The sequence below is a fragment of the Stigmatopora nigra genome, chromosome 7 (genome assembly GCF_051989575.1).
Source record: "Stigmatopora nigra isolate UIUO_SnigA chromosome 7, RoL_Snig_1.1, whole genome shotgun sequence".
Lineage (NCBI taxonomy): Eukaryota > Metazoa > Chordata > Actinopteri > Syngnathiformes > Syngnathidae > Stigmatopora > Stigmatopora nigra.
In genome coordinates, this window is record NC_135514.1 from 2,054,717 (window position 1) to 2,071,610 (window position 16,894).

At 38.4% G+C, this 16,894-nt stretch overlaps 1 protein-coding gene across 1 annotated transcript in view; it reads left to right on the plus strand.

The window, feature by feature from the left end:
• itga8 (integrin, alpha 8) overlaps positions 1-16,894 on the plus strand; it is a 41,845-nt gene that overhangs the window by 16,412 nt on the left and 8,539 nt on the right. Inside the window, exons 13-21 of the mRNA XM_077721451.1 lie at positions 3,795-3,992; positions 7,750-7,795; positions 7,892-7,999; positions 11,855-11,910; positions 12,411-12,568; positions 12,642-12,773; positions 13,030-13,097; positions 13,913-14,060; positions 15,126-15,218. Of these exons, the coding sequence (XP_077577577.1) occupies positions 3,795-3,992; positions 7,750-7,795; positions 7,892-7,999; positions 11,855-11,910; positions 12,411-12,568; positions 12,642-12,773; positions 13,030-13,097; positions 13,913-14,060; positions 15,126-15,218 (1,007 nt within the window). The remainder of the gene's footprint in view (positions 1-3,794; positions 3,993-7,749; positions 7,796-7,891; positions 8,000-11,854; positions 11,911-12,410; positions 12,569-12,641; positions 12,774-13,029; positions 13,098-13,912; positions 14,061-15,125; positions 15,219-16,894) is intronic.

Genomic DNA, 16,894 nt, shown 5'->3' on the forward strand with positions numbered 1-16,894 from the left:
TGAAAAAAAACTGCAGAAAAAGAGGATTATGTAAAGAAATTAAGTTTTAATCAAAAGATTTCTGAAGGTAACAATGGATTTTTAAAGGAAATATTTACATCACGAGTCAAGTTATGAATGCATAAGGTCTGAATCTATAATATTACGAGGTTTTCGTTCTACAAATCAATGACATTTAGAAAATAAATAACTTTCCAAGATACGTTATGCTCTGACGCAAATTTTTGAGAAAATACCGTAGTAAAATAAAAAGACCAAATATTTTTAGTTTAGTTTGAACATACATTAATTATGTTACATATATCACAATCAATATTAAGGGCAAGAATAAATCCATTGCATCACAATTAGAAAATGTTGCTGTTCTCCACCTGTTGCTCACTTATTTAGCTACTTCACACTAATTCTCATATTGTTCGCCTCACGCTTGAACTCTTTAGTTTTGACACTATCAAGATTAAACTAAAAGTCTGCACAGGTTCATATTTAGAATGTCTGTCTTTGTTAGGAATTGCAACAATAAATAGACAGTAGGTCCCCACCTCTCAAAGTCCATCCATTGTTTCGGTTTTAAGGGCTTTACAAAGCTCAGGAATTGATGTTTACAGTTTCAGAGTCTTTCAAAGATTTAAATAGGTGTGAAATGAATTGTGACCTTTCCTGTTTGACAATTTTGGACAACTGTTGTAGGGAAATCCAATGACAGACAGACGTCTTTTTCAGCATTTCCTTTACATGCTGGCCTATGTTTGGTCTCTGATAAAGGAAATAGCATCAAAAACTCAAATGTATATGCACCCTGTCCATTCAAGGAAGTGGTACGATGAAAGGTTGTCTGCGTGAACATGTTTCCGCCAGTGATGTCCAAGGTCAAAGCTTTTGCTGGCTGAGTAAGTTATTTTTAACTCTTCAGATGTTCCTTGGAGATAGAAATCATCTGGTTGTGAGTTTCTGTCCTGGAGCCCAAAATAAATTTCTCTTCTGTGAGTTTGTTTTATTCTCACATTGATTGGGCCCAACACATGAACACCAGCCTAGAGCTCCACTATCCACAGTGCTAAGGTCTTCTCGAGAAAGCAATGCACATATGGCTTTTTTCGTAAAACATCCATCCAAGTGATTTATGATTTATACATTCAAGGGTGCATAGCCTTGCGTTTCACCCCGTTAAACTATCAGATCAATATTCGGTCAAACAATAGCAAGGCTTTCACTGACAAGAAATATAAATCACATTAAGCTGTCTGTCAGGATGTGACAGGTTCCCAAGGGGCTCCAGAGGAGCTCTTAGTGACATGCGTGAAATTGTTTTTAACCTAATGAGCGCACGCCATTGTCTGCGTGATTTTGTTATTCCGCATGACCTCACAATTATCGTGGCGACATGGCCATCAAGGTCGTCAATGCGTGTCTAAAGCATACCTGTGCCCCCACTTTTTCCATCTTTGTGTAATTACTGACAGATGTTGTCACTGTGTTTGTAAATTACTCTCTGAAAGAGAAACATCCAGGTTTGTACTCATCCTCACGTTTTGTTTGGTATCAGCTGTTTTAAACCAGTGGATCGCAACATAGTAGCCTTGTTTTTTTACTTTCAATTATCTCAAATGACTGTGTTTCACCATGACTCAAACGGATCCAAATAATGGCTATGACATTGGATTCGATAACTTTATTCATCCTGCATTCCGGAAATTTCATTGTCACTGTAGCAAGTGGGTGAGAATGCAGATAGATACAGGAAAATATATTTTAGACATAAATAGATAAGTAATGAATAAGTTAATAAATAAATATATACACTGTACATAGAGAAATATATAAATAAATGAATATTTGTGTTGCTGAAGTATATGTATACACATGCATACATATATGCACAGATGTACATGTATAGATACGGTTGGTTGGTTTTAACATTTAGCCATTCGTTTTGTTAAAGAGTTTGGGTTTTTTTTTCTATTAAAAAAACACATGTATAAATAATTATATTTAATAGCCATGTCCTAGTTGAGGTCAAATTTCTTAACTCGTTGTTCACAGTTTTCGAGTTTAAAAAAAGTGACAACTCGCGTATAATGCGATTTTTAGTAGCTACTTGTCTTAAAATTGAACATATGTATCTCTCTCCAAACAATGTTCATGAGGTAACAATTATGTGATTGAGTAATAATATTTTAAGGCACCAATATTCGCAAATCACTAACAGTGTATACCCTACATACTCTATATACTGTTATACTGTATATACACATGTATGCATTTATTTGCTCTCCTTCAACTCTTCATGTGGAACTACTTGGTTAGACCAACTTAAGCTCGGTGGGGGCAGAGACAAACAGGATGTTTCAAGCTGTTTATGCACTAAAAGAGAAAGGCTTCCTCTTAAGTAGGTTTTCCCAAATATGAAACAATATTAACTGTATATAAGTTTTTGGTATGTAAATTAAGGTGCCAGTGATTTCTGTTTTTTTTTTTTTTTTTGCACATCTCTGGCCATCTGCTGCAGTTGGACGTAATAGTTCAACCTTTTATGGAAATGTGCTTATAAGCTGTCCTGCCAAGAATTAGATGAGAAGATTAGCGGTGCTCTTACTTTTATCCAGTAAACATGGGAAGAGAACCAAGAGACTTTGAGAATCTTGAAGACAGAAATTATTAACCCCACTTTCTGAAAATTTGAAACCATGCATTTTTCTTATTACGCTCTGGGCTTCCATTTGTATTATTACTAAGCATTGGAGATAAAGTAGTTCAGAATGAGAGGAAATAAGTTGGAGCGCAGGCAGTGGTAAAAAAAGAAAATGAGAATGTGTTGCGGAAAAAACAATAACTTCCTGCACATGGCAGAAAAGGAAGTCACTTCTTGCAGTCTTTATACTGATTTAATTAAGCGTTTTGTGTTTTCCTGTTACCATGAGAACAACATGGACAAATGATAAACTTTGGTTAGACTAATTTGGGTTTCCTAAAAAACATTTTTGAGGGCGTGAGGTTTCCGTCGAACACCAGCGATGTATATGTTTTCAGTGACTAATAAGTTTATGCACGATTATTCCTTTAATGGACCTAATATTTCTCACTCACCTTTTTTTCCATACCTTCATAAGGGTCACAGGGGATGCTGGAGCTTATTCCAGCCAACTATGAGCAGCAGCCGGAGGACACCTCGGGCAAAAAGAGACTGATTACGATTTATCAGTTTATTAAATCCACAAGGTTAAAAAAAAAATTCAATAAAGTGAGAAGCTTCAGTTTTGTATACATTTGCCAGATGTGTAATTCAAAACACCTGCAAAAGGGACCTCAGCCTTTAAAAAGTCAGTCTTGGGTTAGCTCAGAAGAGTTAACACTTGCATAGGAAAGACTGCTGATCTGATACGTAACTTTTTTAGTAGTAGTGTGTATGCCTATATATGTGTTAACATGTAAATGTGTAAAATAATGATATAAAATAAATATAAAGTATTCAAATATAAACTTCATACAGATCACAGGCTTGAACCGTTGATGTCAGAACTGTGAGCAGATGTGCTAACCGCGTTTCCTCTGTACCACCTTTTTTTGCAAAATGAATATTTAAATTTTTCTTAGCCCAAATATAAACATAAAAAAATAATAATAAATAAAAAATAACTACGTCATCCAATGGAAATGATTTGAAAAGATGCTGAAGAGTTTTCTGATGTCGTCACGGGGGTAGGTCGATAGTGGAATATTTCCCCCCGCTTTGCTCTCAAGGGTACCAGAACCATGCTGAAGACTAAACCATGTGCATTTGTGTCATCTTTCAGACGTGGCAGTGGGATGTCCATTTGCTGGGGAGGATCAGGGAGGACGTGTATTGGTCTTTAATGGCCAGAAAGATGTGGCGACTCGGGGCCTGACACTGAGCCAAGAACTGAAAGCGGCTTCTACACCCACCACCACGCTGCCTGGTTATGGTTTTGCCCTGCGGGGAGGCCAGGACCTGGACCACAACCAATACCCAGGTAAGGACTCAACGAGTCAATTCTGGTCTGTGTGCTGCCTGTGTTTGTTTAATCAAAATTCCACTTTAAGGTTGCAAATCTTTCAAATTCTTCCTTGCTTTCCAGCTGCTCTTATTACATCCTCCCTCCTCTTCATTCCTGACCTCCACTTTTCATCAGTCCGCCTTTTGCTGTGTACTCCTTTGCTGTCTCCCTTAGGTCGCTCTGCTAAAGTCATCATTTAATAAGAGGACTGCCAATGAGCTATGCCAATGAATTGGATACTTTTTATGGAGAGTTTACCTAATAGTTTAGAGTTGGATGGGTAGATGGATGGATTGGTGGATGGGTGGGTGGCTATGTAGATGACTTATTAAGGATGGATGGATCAGTGGATGGGTGGGTGGTTATGTAGATGACTTATTTAGGATGAATGGATGGACGAATGGAATGTCGGATGGATAGATGTTGGACGGGTGGGTGGTTGTGTGATCTCATTTCTTTTCTCTGGTTGAATCTACCTCATTTTAGCCATTTTTTCTATCTCATTCCTTAATTTTCGATTTAATGCTTTATTTTTTATACCATTAACTCTGCTTTCCTCCCATCATATATTGCATTTTGCAAATAATGTTCCTCCAATTACAGTAAATGCTGTTTGTTTACATTGGGAAATATACTTTTTCACTGTAAAGCAGTTTATATACACAGCTGCTTACATCTGGGTGAATACGGGCCGTCGCAAACAAAACAAGGCTGTAAAAGCTCATTTTCTGCTCAATCTGCCCTTTGGACAATTTCACAATTACTTGAACTTTTCTTTTCCTTACTTCCACCGCTCTTTCCCATTTTTATGTACATGTGGCGACAATGGTGGTGATTTCTTCATTTTTCAATCTAGGTACATGCCTAAATGCACAAGCGTGACTTGTGATTTGTTTCATTAGTGGTATAGGGAGTGTGTTTCCGGGCTCCTGGTTAAAGTAAAACATTGTGTAACTGCCAATTAGAAGTCCTGCAATTAAAAAACACAGTGCAATAAATGCAAATACAAGGGTAACAGGTTGAAACGCTGGTGCAGGAGGAAGTTGGTTGGGGTTTTGGGTGGCAAAGTCATAGTCTGACTCTGACACATATACATGCAACAATTAAGCACACAAATGTATAGCGCACGGACTGTGTCGCCTGTCATTAAGAACTCAGTTGATGGAATAGAGGCTCACACATGTGGGTCGTTTGTTGGCCAGTAAAGTCACACTGTTCAAAGGAGGAACGTTTTTTGATCTGTGTTATAAGGCGTGTGGGTCACCATTAACGTTCTGTGTTATTACTCACAGACACAGGACAGGATTATAAGCAAGCTTTGAGATACTTTTAGTTCCAATTTAGAGTGTTTTTTTATTTTTACTATCTTTGGACTGAGAGACTGTGTTCGTATGCTTTCGGTGTTGGGGTTCAAAATAGTAAATGGTTGGCAATAACGAACTAAGAGCAAAATATGATGTAAAATAACAAAGTAGTTTCATCCCCCACAGCTTCTGCACATTCAACTTAAAATACATGCAATGCTAATTTTATCAAGATAAAGTATTGAACGATTTTTTAACCAATCAACAGTTTTTGTTTCAACATTTTCTGAAGTATTAAACAAAAATAAATTCATAAAGACTAGTCCCATTGATTGATCCTTTTCACATTACTAAGAGCTTGAAGAGCAAAATTTACAGGAAAAAAATAGGAAAAACACTTTTTTTAAGCAGACTCTTGGCATTAATGACAGAGGTTGCAAATTACTTCTACAACTATGCAAGTAGGTTTCAAAATTTTCAACAGCTAATTGATCTAAAAGTTTTCCATAGCAATAAATCATGCATCATTTGTGGATATTTGCTCATAGTAAAAACATCAATAAGAAAGAGTCCCCTCAGTTTGTAAAGACACACAAACAATATTGGATTAAAAGTTTTGGAAGGAAGACTCAGATTAGACTTGGTTTCAATCACAGGAACACATTCCAAATCTCTATGGATTCTTTTAGGTCCTGCCCAGAGGTGAAAGGTGTAAAATAGACAACATATACCTGCCAGCCATGTCATGAGTGCCATGTCAGTGTTCAATGTGTGTGGTGCTGTCAGGTGGTTACATTTGTCATCAAGTGCCAAATATTGCAAGCCTCTCTCAACTTGCAAAAATAGTGCAGATTGGAGAAATGCTCCAGAAATAATATTTGTCAGCTCTTCACTGCAGTATAAAGTTCCAAATCATATGGAAAAACAATATCCCAATGCACTTGCACAAATAAGGCATGGAATATCTTACAATCCTGCACAGACACCCAAGAAAGAAAAAGTCCACAGCATCTTTGCCGAAACCACCTTCTTTTCCTCCGAGGGTCGTTGACTTTTGACTTTGCCTCATCGCTGCTCTGGTCCCCTGCAGTCTCGCCGGCAGTGGGCGCGTCCTGCCAGTGACAGCTTGACAGTCTGTCTAAACTTTAACTGAAGGTTATGTTTTCTTAGCGATAGATGGACACCATCAGCTCGAGAGGCTGACTTACCAGGGCCGTTAAACACATACGTGTTCCCTAACTGTCTACTTGCAGAAAGAATTGACATATAAAGGAAAGTATGCTGTTATTTTATTGTTAGTCTCCCACTTAACCCTCATCAAAAACTGGTTTTGGGGAAAGATGTCTGCCAATTGCAAAGAAAAAGTTTCTTGCTTCCAGAACTCTAAAACAGCCAGAGGGACTAAGAATTTGGAAGCAAGGTGGTTTCATCCATCACACCATCTGGTGAAAGCTCACCTTGCTTCTTGATGGTTTTCACAGATTGCAGCCTATTAAAGGCCGAGTACATGAGGCTCTACCCCCTCCCCCATCTTTTTACATGTCCTCTTACCCGGCCCCTCCTTTGCACACCTTTCAAGTGCCCCACAAAAGCCACATCTCGGGGTCCTTTCTTGTCACAACCACACATAGCACCACCCAGCACCATGGGAGACGTTTCCAACTATGCAGTGGTTTGAACCAAAGGCAGAAACAGATGTGGCCCACTCAAGTTTAGTTAGTCTCATTTTAAAAATGCAAGAAGGGGGACTCCCACGACAAAAGACAAGGACATGAGTAGACTGCATTGCCCTTAACGCTTGGTTATATTGTGAAAAAGCCTTAAAACTGTCAGACACACGAAAACAAAATTATCGACACTGTTTACAGGCTATAGCCAAGGCTATCGTCAAATTAACTTAGGTATCAGATTGTTATGGGATCAGTATCGGAAAACAGTCATTTGAAATATCAGATTTTATTTATTTTATAAGGGAAAGCACATTTTAATGAACATGACCATTTGCGCTCACACCTAGGGGCAATTCAGAGTGTTCAACCAGGCACAATGCACTTTTTGGGGATGTGGAAGGAAACTGGAGAACCTGGACAAAACCCACACAAGCCCGAAAAGAACATGCCCTAATCAGAAGGTCCAGTCCTTGGATTATGCGCTCGATCTCAGAACTGTTGGGCTCATTCATTAACCATCCGTCCACTGGGCCACCATGAATGTACATATGAGCAATTTTCTTAGGGTGTCTGAATTCAATCTGGGCTAAGTCGTGACTAAAAGCGAGAATAAAATGAAAAACGTGCCGTCAACCGTGCCCTTGTGCATGTGCATTAAACACAAGGACTGTTTGTTGATGAAGATTTTTGAAAGCTTGAAATTAATCCCATCTGTGGCACTCTTTGAAATGCTTCCATGTTCTCTGCTTTCCCCTGCAGATTTGATTGTGGGGTCCTTTGGTGCTGGGGAGGTGTCTGTGTACAGGTATTGCAAGATTCATTCTTGGTTCATTGAATTCAGGGTTTACATGATAAATATAAGGAAAGTTTTATGACATTTGGATATATGTTTTGGTCATAGAGCGCAAGCTGTTGTGTCTGTGGATGCGGGAATGATCCTGACTCCCAGGATACTGAATCCTGATGACAGACAGTGTCGGCTGCCCATCAGCAATACCATGGTGACCTGGTAAGACCTATGTTCCAAGCTCGCATTTAGAAGGACAATATAGAGTTTGCAGCTAACTAATTACACATGTTCATTAAATGTGGGAGGAAACAGGAAACCCACACATCTTTGAGGATGTCACGTAAATTCGTCTTGTGTTGATATTTAACCCTGGGATCGCACGACTGTGTGGCAGACATGCAAACCACTATTCTTATCTTATGTTATATATCGTCATCAGTTTTTTAATTTTTGTGGAAAATGGTGGGTAGAGAAAATAACCACAATGTAGTCTGTATATGAAGTTGTAACTTTAATGTTTTTTTAAATGATCAAAAGTGCTGAAAATGTTTGCAGTCAGTACTGCTGACAAGCACTTTTTATGCAAAACAAAAAACAATATTAGCTCTTTGTGGTCTTCAGATGTTTTTTTTTTTGTGTTTGGCTGCAACCATTTGAGGTTGAAGAGGAATAGTTGAGAGTTCCCAGTAGTCTTAAATAGGGCATATCTTCTTCATTAATCTATGATAATTCTCAACAGCCTTCTTACACTGAGGTTAACATGACTGGAACTCTGTGTACATACGCGGAATGTACATATAGTATTATTTAATTGCCAAATGTCCCACAGTTGGTGTAGTTCTATGAATCATATCAATATGAGCACGCATACTTCAAGCGGGAGCTCCATGATCGTTAACTTTCGTATTTTATCATGTTACACCACACAGACAGTTTTGTCCAATGATTGAACCCATGTTAGCATATGTGTAGAATTGTTGTCAATTCCTGCAATTACCCGCAACAAAAAAGACCAAACCAAATGTATTTTGGTCCGGACCACAGAGAATGCAAACTATGACCTTTTCTGTTGTGAATGCCCTTTAGAATGTCTTGCTAAGAAATTAAAATGAACCACATCTGCTTAAAGAAAGGACAATTCATTTATTTATTTTTTCAAATCAAATTTTTGATTCTTTTTTTTAATTACTGCGCCTTAGCGACACACACAGCTAATTGGAACTCCAGTGGTTGTAATGAATCCCGAATGTGTCTGGAATCATGCTGTCTAAACAGAACCCTAACACACTGTGTAACACATTTACAACCTCAGTACAGGATGACGCACTCAAAGACAAATTCTGCACCTCTGTTTTAGCATATCTCCCATCAGGAAAGATCGAATTAATACCCAAACAATATTTTATATAACCTTTATTGAGGCAATTAATTTGAAACTTTATATCTTGTTTTCAGTGTATATTGTTTTTCCCCATGTGGTCATTTTGGTTAGTTGAGTGAGACCCGAGCATAAAATCTCCCGCTGCTTCGACTACTTCTAGCATAGATCCGAACATATTAAGGCAGGAATTGGGACTGTTTAGACAAGAAAAGTGTGCTGGGCTGGCTGCCATGTTGGTTCAACGGTGTGTGAGTGTTGGCGGCAGCTGAGGCGGGACCAGAGATTTGAGACTGATTGACAAAAAGCACTAAACTGTGGAGCTGTGTCATAATAATACACACTTAATTCAAATAAACAGGCATAAAGTTGATTTGGAGGCATGGAATCAGATATGCCATGACATATACACAGCCACACAATCAAATAGCAGCAGACGAAATTAAAAATCACGAATTGGAGAAACGCCCTCTGGTCAAGAGGTGAACGAACGATGATGTGTTTGTTTGTAGTTGAAACAATAGGCACAAATATTACACCCGTGGGGAATTTTCCCAGGCAAGGGAATCTCAGCTAATCAACAAAGGAAAATATTGGGCATTATCTAAGGATTGTGTGTGTAGGTTAATTGTTTTCCTACATAGGATAAATATAATAATACCATAAAACTCCTGCTAACTACTAGTCATTCCGTTGTTATTATTGGGTTTTACTTGGGATTCATACACAGGTAAACTCGTCAAGCTTGAGCTGAGGAACCAATATAAGCTATCTAGCAATTGATTGAAATCAAATCAGGTCTTATTTTTGCATGTGTTACAACAGGGGTAGGGAACCTATGGCTTGGGAGCTATATGTGGCTCTTTTGATGGGTGCTTATGGCTGTCCGCTAAACTATGAGCTAAAATCTGGACATTACCTCTAGAGTTGCTTTAATCTTACAGTTTTTAATCAAACCTTTCTACATGCATGCATGCATGCATGCATGGATGCATCCCATTGATTAGCATCAGGATAACAATTTTGTTAACATAATTCTGGGACTTTTTCTACTTTAAAGGCAGTGAAATGACTAAAAAAGCGCGCGTTTTCATGTATTTTTTGCTCCTAGTAAATTCTGAGTATGGCTTTCAATGAATAACAATTGAAAATATTAATTGTTTATGGCTCTCTCTGTCAAAAAGGTTCCCGACCCCTGTGTTACAACTTACAACACATGCACAGTCACATAGCTTTCTTTGGGGTTTACTTTTTTTTTAAAGCAAAAGGTTCATTACGAGTTTATATTCTCAATTGTTGTGTGCCATAAGGATTCATTGCCAAAATACTATACATCTTTGCCTATTGGATTATATAATTATATTATGTGAACATGTACAATAATCATAACTTAAGCAAACATGCTTGTGCTTCTGTTCTGCATTAATTCTCGTCGTGGGAGTTTACGGTAAAAGTCTGTTTAAATCAAAGATACATGCAACATTTGGTATTGATATTTATTTACAGCACATTATAATAAGACCAAGCTGTTGATGTTCTCATAAATATGATTTTTCCCCCCAGGAGTCTGTGGTCCCACCACTAAAAGTACTGATACCTATCCAACTTTTTCGAATGTGTGAACAATGCATTCCAGTTTCCTTATTTTTTTATGAATTTTGAGGCGAATGATCCAATCCATTGTTGTTGTTTAGATTTTTTTTCCACTTCCAGGCATGCATTCCTAGGGACTATGACTGGTTGTTATTTACTGTTCTTCTAAAAGAAAAACAGATGGAGGCCAGGCTGTAACTATTTGTCACAGCATTAAAAAGAAAAAAAGATAGAAATGCTCATCTATTGTCTTAGAGGAGGAGATGGGCCATGTATGATGATGGATTGAAGCTAAAGCCGTGGTGTAAAATGTTTTGAAAGTTCTCACTCATCAAATGTAGCTGGGGGGGCTACAGTAAGCATGTCTAATAATAACAATGTGTTTTGGTCGTAAAGTGCAGATGCATTTTTGGAACAGTTCCATCTACTATGTTGTCATGAATAAGAAAGTGCCAAGGCTATGTTATATGTGGAGTATACCACACACACACACACACACACACACACACACACACACACACACACACACACACACACACACACACACACACACGCACACACACACACACACACACACACACACGCACACACACCAATTGTTATAATCACTCTCACACATAAAACACATGTAACACTCAAAATACTAACTGGTCAGAAAAAATATTTGAATTTGACTCAAAGGGGGGCATTTTTTTAAAAGTTTGTATTTTACTATGTGCACTTAAGTATCTGCATCATAAATATTTATTATATTCGGGGGAAACCCAATCTCTAGCTCAACATACACAATGAACTCATTAGAATGAAGTGGAACACGGCAAAAAAAGTGCCATGTGGTGCTTAATTTTAACTTAGTAACTATTCCATAGTTGCTTAGATTGTGAGACGTTAACAGTTCCCCATTTTGGAATCACTTAACTCGTACCTTGATTTAAGGAGGTGATAAGGAAATGCAGAACAGTTGCCTGGGCTCCCATATCTGTTTGTTTAAAGAAAACTCTCCAAGGAATAAACTACCCCAATAAATTCCCTGGATTAAATCCCTTTGGTTGTCTGCATTTAACACTATACGCAACATTAACTCTACATCACTTATCTTGCAGCCTGAAGGTGGATGTGTGTGCAGAAGTGAGTGGAGTGGCTATCCCAAACTCTGTGGGTAAGAAAGTTTTAGATCAATCATAACGTTTCACTATACTGTGAGGGACATAGACTCGGTATTTTAAATAATTTGTATATACTAGAGATGTCCCATATCCTATCACGTGATCAGAAATCCGGTCCGGTCTTGGCTTTTTCAGATGATTCAAATATAAAAGACCAAAGAAGGGTTTTTAATGATTTTTTTTTACTATTACGGGCAACAGACAAAAATAATTCTGGGGTATATTGCAAAAAATACATATATACTATATACTGACTCTAGTGAAACAAACTTTGCAGAACAATGAGAAAATGTCCAGCAACTATATAAAAATCAAGAGAGTCACAGTCAAGAGAGCTCTTATTTTCAAATTGGCACTATTTTTCATATAAATTAATATGTGGGACATTGTACTACAAATGTAAGCCAATATACCTATGAGCATTTTAGCCTAATTTTATGACGGATACCTGTGTAACATATTTCCTGAATTTGTGTCCATCCCATTTTCTCAGATCTTCGAGCCGAATTGCATTTGGATTGGTTCAAAGGTGTCCGAGGCGGTGTGAAGCGAGTCCTCTTCTTGGACACGCAGCAATCTCATACCACTGGTCTCTTAACGTTGGGCCACGACCATTCCCGGGCTTGCTTAAAGTACACCATTTACCTGAAAGTGAGCAGATCAGACAAGAAGCGCACACTTTCTTCACAACTAGATCACTTTGACAATTCTTTTTTCTCTACAGGAGGAAGATGAGTTCCGGGATAAATTGACTCCCATCTCATTGGCTCTGAACTACAGCTTGGCTCCTCCCTCTCAGAGCCAGCCGCTTCCACCTGTCCTAAACTACTACAGCAGCACCTACCTCCAAGAGCAGGTGAGCATGAATGTAAAAAAAAAGTAGTTTTTCCTCTTGCTCATGTGGGTTTTCTTTAGGTATCCGATTTCCTTCCACATTCCAAAACAAGACTCTAAATTTCGTGGGTGTGGATGTGAGTGTGAATTGCGATTGTATGTGCCAACCAGTCGACAGTGTACCCCAAAAATCCACTTGCATAACTCAGTATATGTGCATGTATGGACATTTTTGCTGTATTTGGCGATGTCTAATGTAGCCCCGTTTTTCCTCTCAGGCTTACATTCTGCTGGACTGTGGTGACGACAATGTTTGCATCCCGGATCTTCAGCTCTCTGCGAGCATGTAAGAACTCAACCAACATACACGGAACAAATCAGAAAGATACACAGAAAAGCCCCCGAAATACTATTATTCAAACAATGACAAAGGCTTACATTAGAGTTGTCCATTGTTGTTCTTTTTACCATGTGGAGATTGTAATGTGCGTCCGTCTCTCGGCCAGTCTTCTCTCTGTAGTGGTTCCAGATGCATGCCTTCCCCATGGCAGCATTGTACAAACATCCTGTCATCCACTACTGACTTACATATACAGTATATGCACATAAGCTGAGGTCAGAAGTAATTTGACAAATGCTTAAATCGTACATGCCACCTATTTTTAAAAGTAGCTCGCAGGTAGTTTTAATTTGTAATTTTGCAATTGCAAGTTATTAGTATGTGTTGAGGTAGTTTATAATAGAGGCAAATTGATATTGAAAACATCCATTAACTCCACTGTAGCAAATAAAGAGTATAGATATTATTGTTAAACTGTTTGGTAGCCCAATATATGCATGAGGAAAAAGCTTTTTAATACTATAACGAAATATCCAAACTATGGTATTTTCCTTATCTGATTGATAGTTGACATAGATGCATGCTCTTTTAATTTTCTTACAACTGTCAAACTTAGTTGGGAGACGGACATGGCAAATTAGTTCCGATCCAAAGTCTATGTTTTGTCCAGGTTCAGAGACAGGAACGCTTTCATTTTCAAACATTTGCAACATTTTTTTAATTGCCCAGGTTGCTAATGCTTCAGCCTTATTGGTTTATTAATTTCTGCATCACTACTGCATACATGACTTTTAAAAAATAATCAAAATCCTCTTCCAAAGGGACCACTCTGAACTGGTGATTGGAGATGATAATTTGGTCATGTTGACAGTCAGTGCAGCAAACAGAGGAGAAGGATCTTACGAGACAGAGCTCCACGTGGTGATCCCATCAGAGGCTGACTACATTGGCGTGGAGAGGAGACTCGAGGTGATATACATCACAGACGTGCCACACATGCGCAGTTGTTTCTTGAAAATCTTTGTTGGGGTCGATTAAGCGGTTCTATTAGCACATAACTGGCAGAGGCACAGAAAGCTTCCTTAGATGATGCCCGCGGTGCATTAGTGGCCCCCGGAAATCCATTGAGTCAATTGCTGCGCGTGTGGGGGTTGGGGCATGTACTAATGAGATTGTTATGGGACTACGTGATGGATGGGTTCCTAACTGTCAGAGCATTCATCACTCTCAACCACTTCTTCTCGCAACAATGTTTCCCATTTTTGATGCTGTCTTCCTTCCTGGTTTGTTTGCCAACTTCACTTACAAGAAAAAAAATAACTTTTGCGAATACACACACTTTCACTTTGCTTAATTTTTACCCCCCCACCCCCCCCCCCCCATTTGAAAGTAAACTCAGTTTAAAAAAAAAAAACAAGACAGCATGTTTAATGCTCCGAAACTCCAAAGTGATGATTTATTATTGTTTTTGTTTGTTTGTTCATTTTGATTTTTATCCACAACACATTCCCCGAAATAGTTTGAAATTTGAGGAATGCTTTATAAACACCTGCTTACAACAGTGCCTGGTGATCAAGTGTAAATTGAAAAACATGATACTAGTATATATATATATGATTAGTATAAAATGAGCTTCCCCAAAATGCATTGTTGTTCATGCAAGTATGGGTTGAGGTTCACTAATGTCCATTGGAATAATGTTTTTTTTTTTTTTAAATAGACAGTTGTTTTAAAAACAATGCTGTCAATGGCAAGCAGAGTTAATATGGCAGCAACTTCCTTGTCGCCTTCAGTGTTTTGAGGAGCAAGGAACATTGAGTCATTCTGAGACTTGAGCAGATCCCTGGCAAAAGAGAAAATGAATCAAACGGAACTAAAAAAAACAAACCCAAATGCATGCTCTCATTTGTGGCCAAGACAGAACCACCCCATACACCCAATGTTGAGCACTTTTGACAACTCAAAAATGAATCATTAATCTCACTTTTTGTATATTTTTTTTTCAACACATGTCCTCCAAACCCACTCCTTCAGGCTCTGTCTCAGTTGAACTGTGAATACAAGATGGTCAATGACTCAAGGGTGGTGCTGTGTGACCTGGGCAATCCAATGGTGGCCCAAACTGAGGTGAGTCATTTCACACTGCAAATCCATCAACATTTTTCATTTTGCCCCATTAAAAACCGGCTCTGGAATTCCTCTACTTTAACACATACTGATTGATTGTTTCCAATCGTTACCAATCATCTCCTTGACCCTCATTTCATTCCACACAATTCCCTTCGCCTTGACTCTATTCACACGCCAACCGAGGGTGCTACATACTTGAAGGATTCACTTACCTCTTGATGACTGACACATGCAGGAAGCCGAAGCTTTGTAAAGTAACAGCTCCGTCGTTTCCTGGGATGAATATATGGATCTGATGTCACTTGTCACATTACTATGTGTGTCAAGCTCATATGATCTTAGCAAAAAAAGGTGTCAGTGGTAAAGTGACAACCAGCATTGTTATAAATCAATTAAGTGGTGAATGTTGGTCATGTTACACTTCTTGAGGAATGCAATGCGAGGCACACAAAATGGTATGTGGAGGGATGGGGGGTGTCCCAGTCGTCCAGATGAGAGTTATTAACTCTCTCCATGCCCTCTGTGGATGCTTAGGAATCCACAGGCTTGTGTGCAGGATATTTTTGCACGCACCCCCCACCCATGCAGATGTTGGGTATAGTATTTGGCCCTTAAAGAGCTGTCATCTCTGAAGTTGAGTCATTCCTTGTGCTTCAGGTCACAGATGTAGCAGATCCCCTTGAAGGGCGAGTCTGTAATAACGTGATGGAACACAAATGTAATGACACAGTAGACCTAATTATTAAAATTCCTTTGTGCCATACTTTGACAGGAGCACTGAGCTCACCATCCTAATTTAATGTTGTTCAAAACAAAAGCCAGTGAATGTATTTTGTTACTGAACAAAATGCTTGTATTAATGCCATCAATAATTTTGTAATGATAATGAAATGTCTTTATCAGTTAAAATATGTTGTTCTTGGTGTTAATGTTAATTTTGGTTGGAAAACATATACAGTATTTTATTGGCTTCAAAATCATTTTCTAATATTTTAAATCGTTATATGCATAAGATAGGGTGATGTATGGGGTCTTGTCCTGGTGGATAATATCTGTGTAGATTTTTATTAAATTGCAGTCGTTCGTGTTCACGAGTGGACTTTTCTGTAAATGGTAGATTTTGAAATTGGTCACGGTCTGATGTCACATAGTGCTTTATAATGCAAGTGATTGGCCTCTGGGTTCAAATCCAGGTCGGTCCACCTGTGTGGAGTTTGCATGTTCTCCCCGAGCCTGTGTGGGTTTCCTCCGGGTACTCTGGTTTCCTCCCACATTCCAAAAACATGCATTGGACACTCTAAATTGCCCCTAAGTATGTGTGTGAGTGTGCATGATTGTTTGTCGCTCTTTATTATATTCCAATAGCTCTCGAATAATGTTATAATTATACACTTAATGTATTATCGGTAAAACAATTTTCTACTTCAACCTAACACTGTGACAGGTTAATGGCTCATCAATGGTGTAATGTTGTACATATTTTCTTTTCACTATGCAGAAAACCAATGTAATTTGCCTCAGTCATCATTCTGATAAAAATATGGAACATGAAAATATGAAAGCTATGATTTAGCTACATTTTGAGGAATATTTTAGCATTTTTGCATTTCTAAATATTTATTGAGCATTGACGTCACCAACATGTTGTTTTAGGGCTAATTAAAACAGTTTTT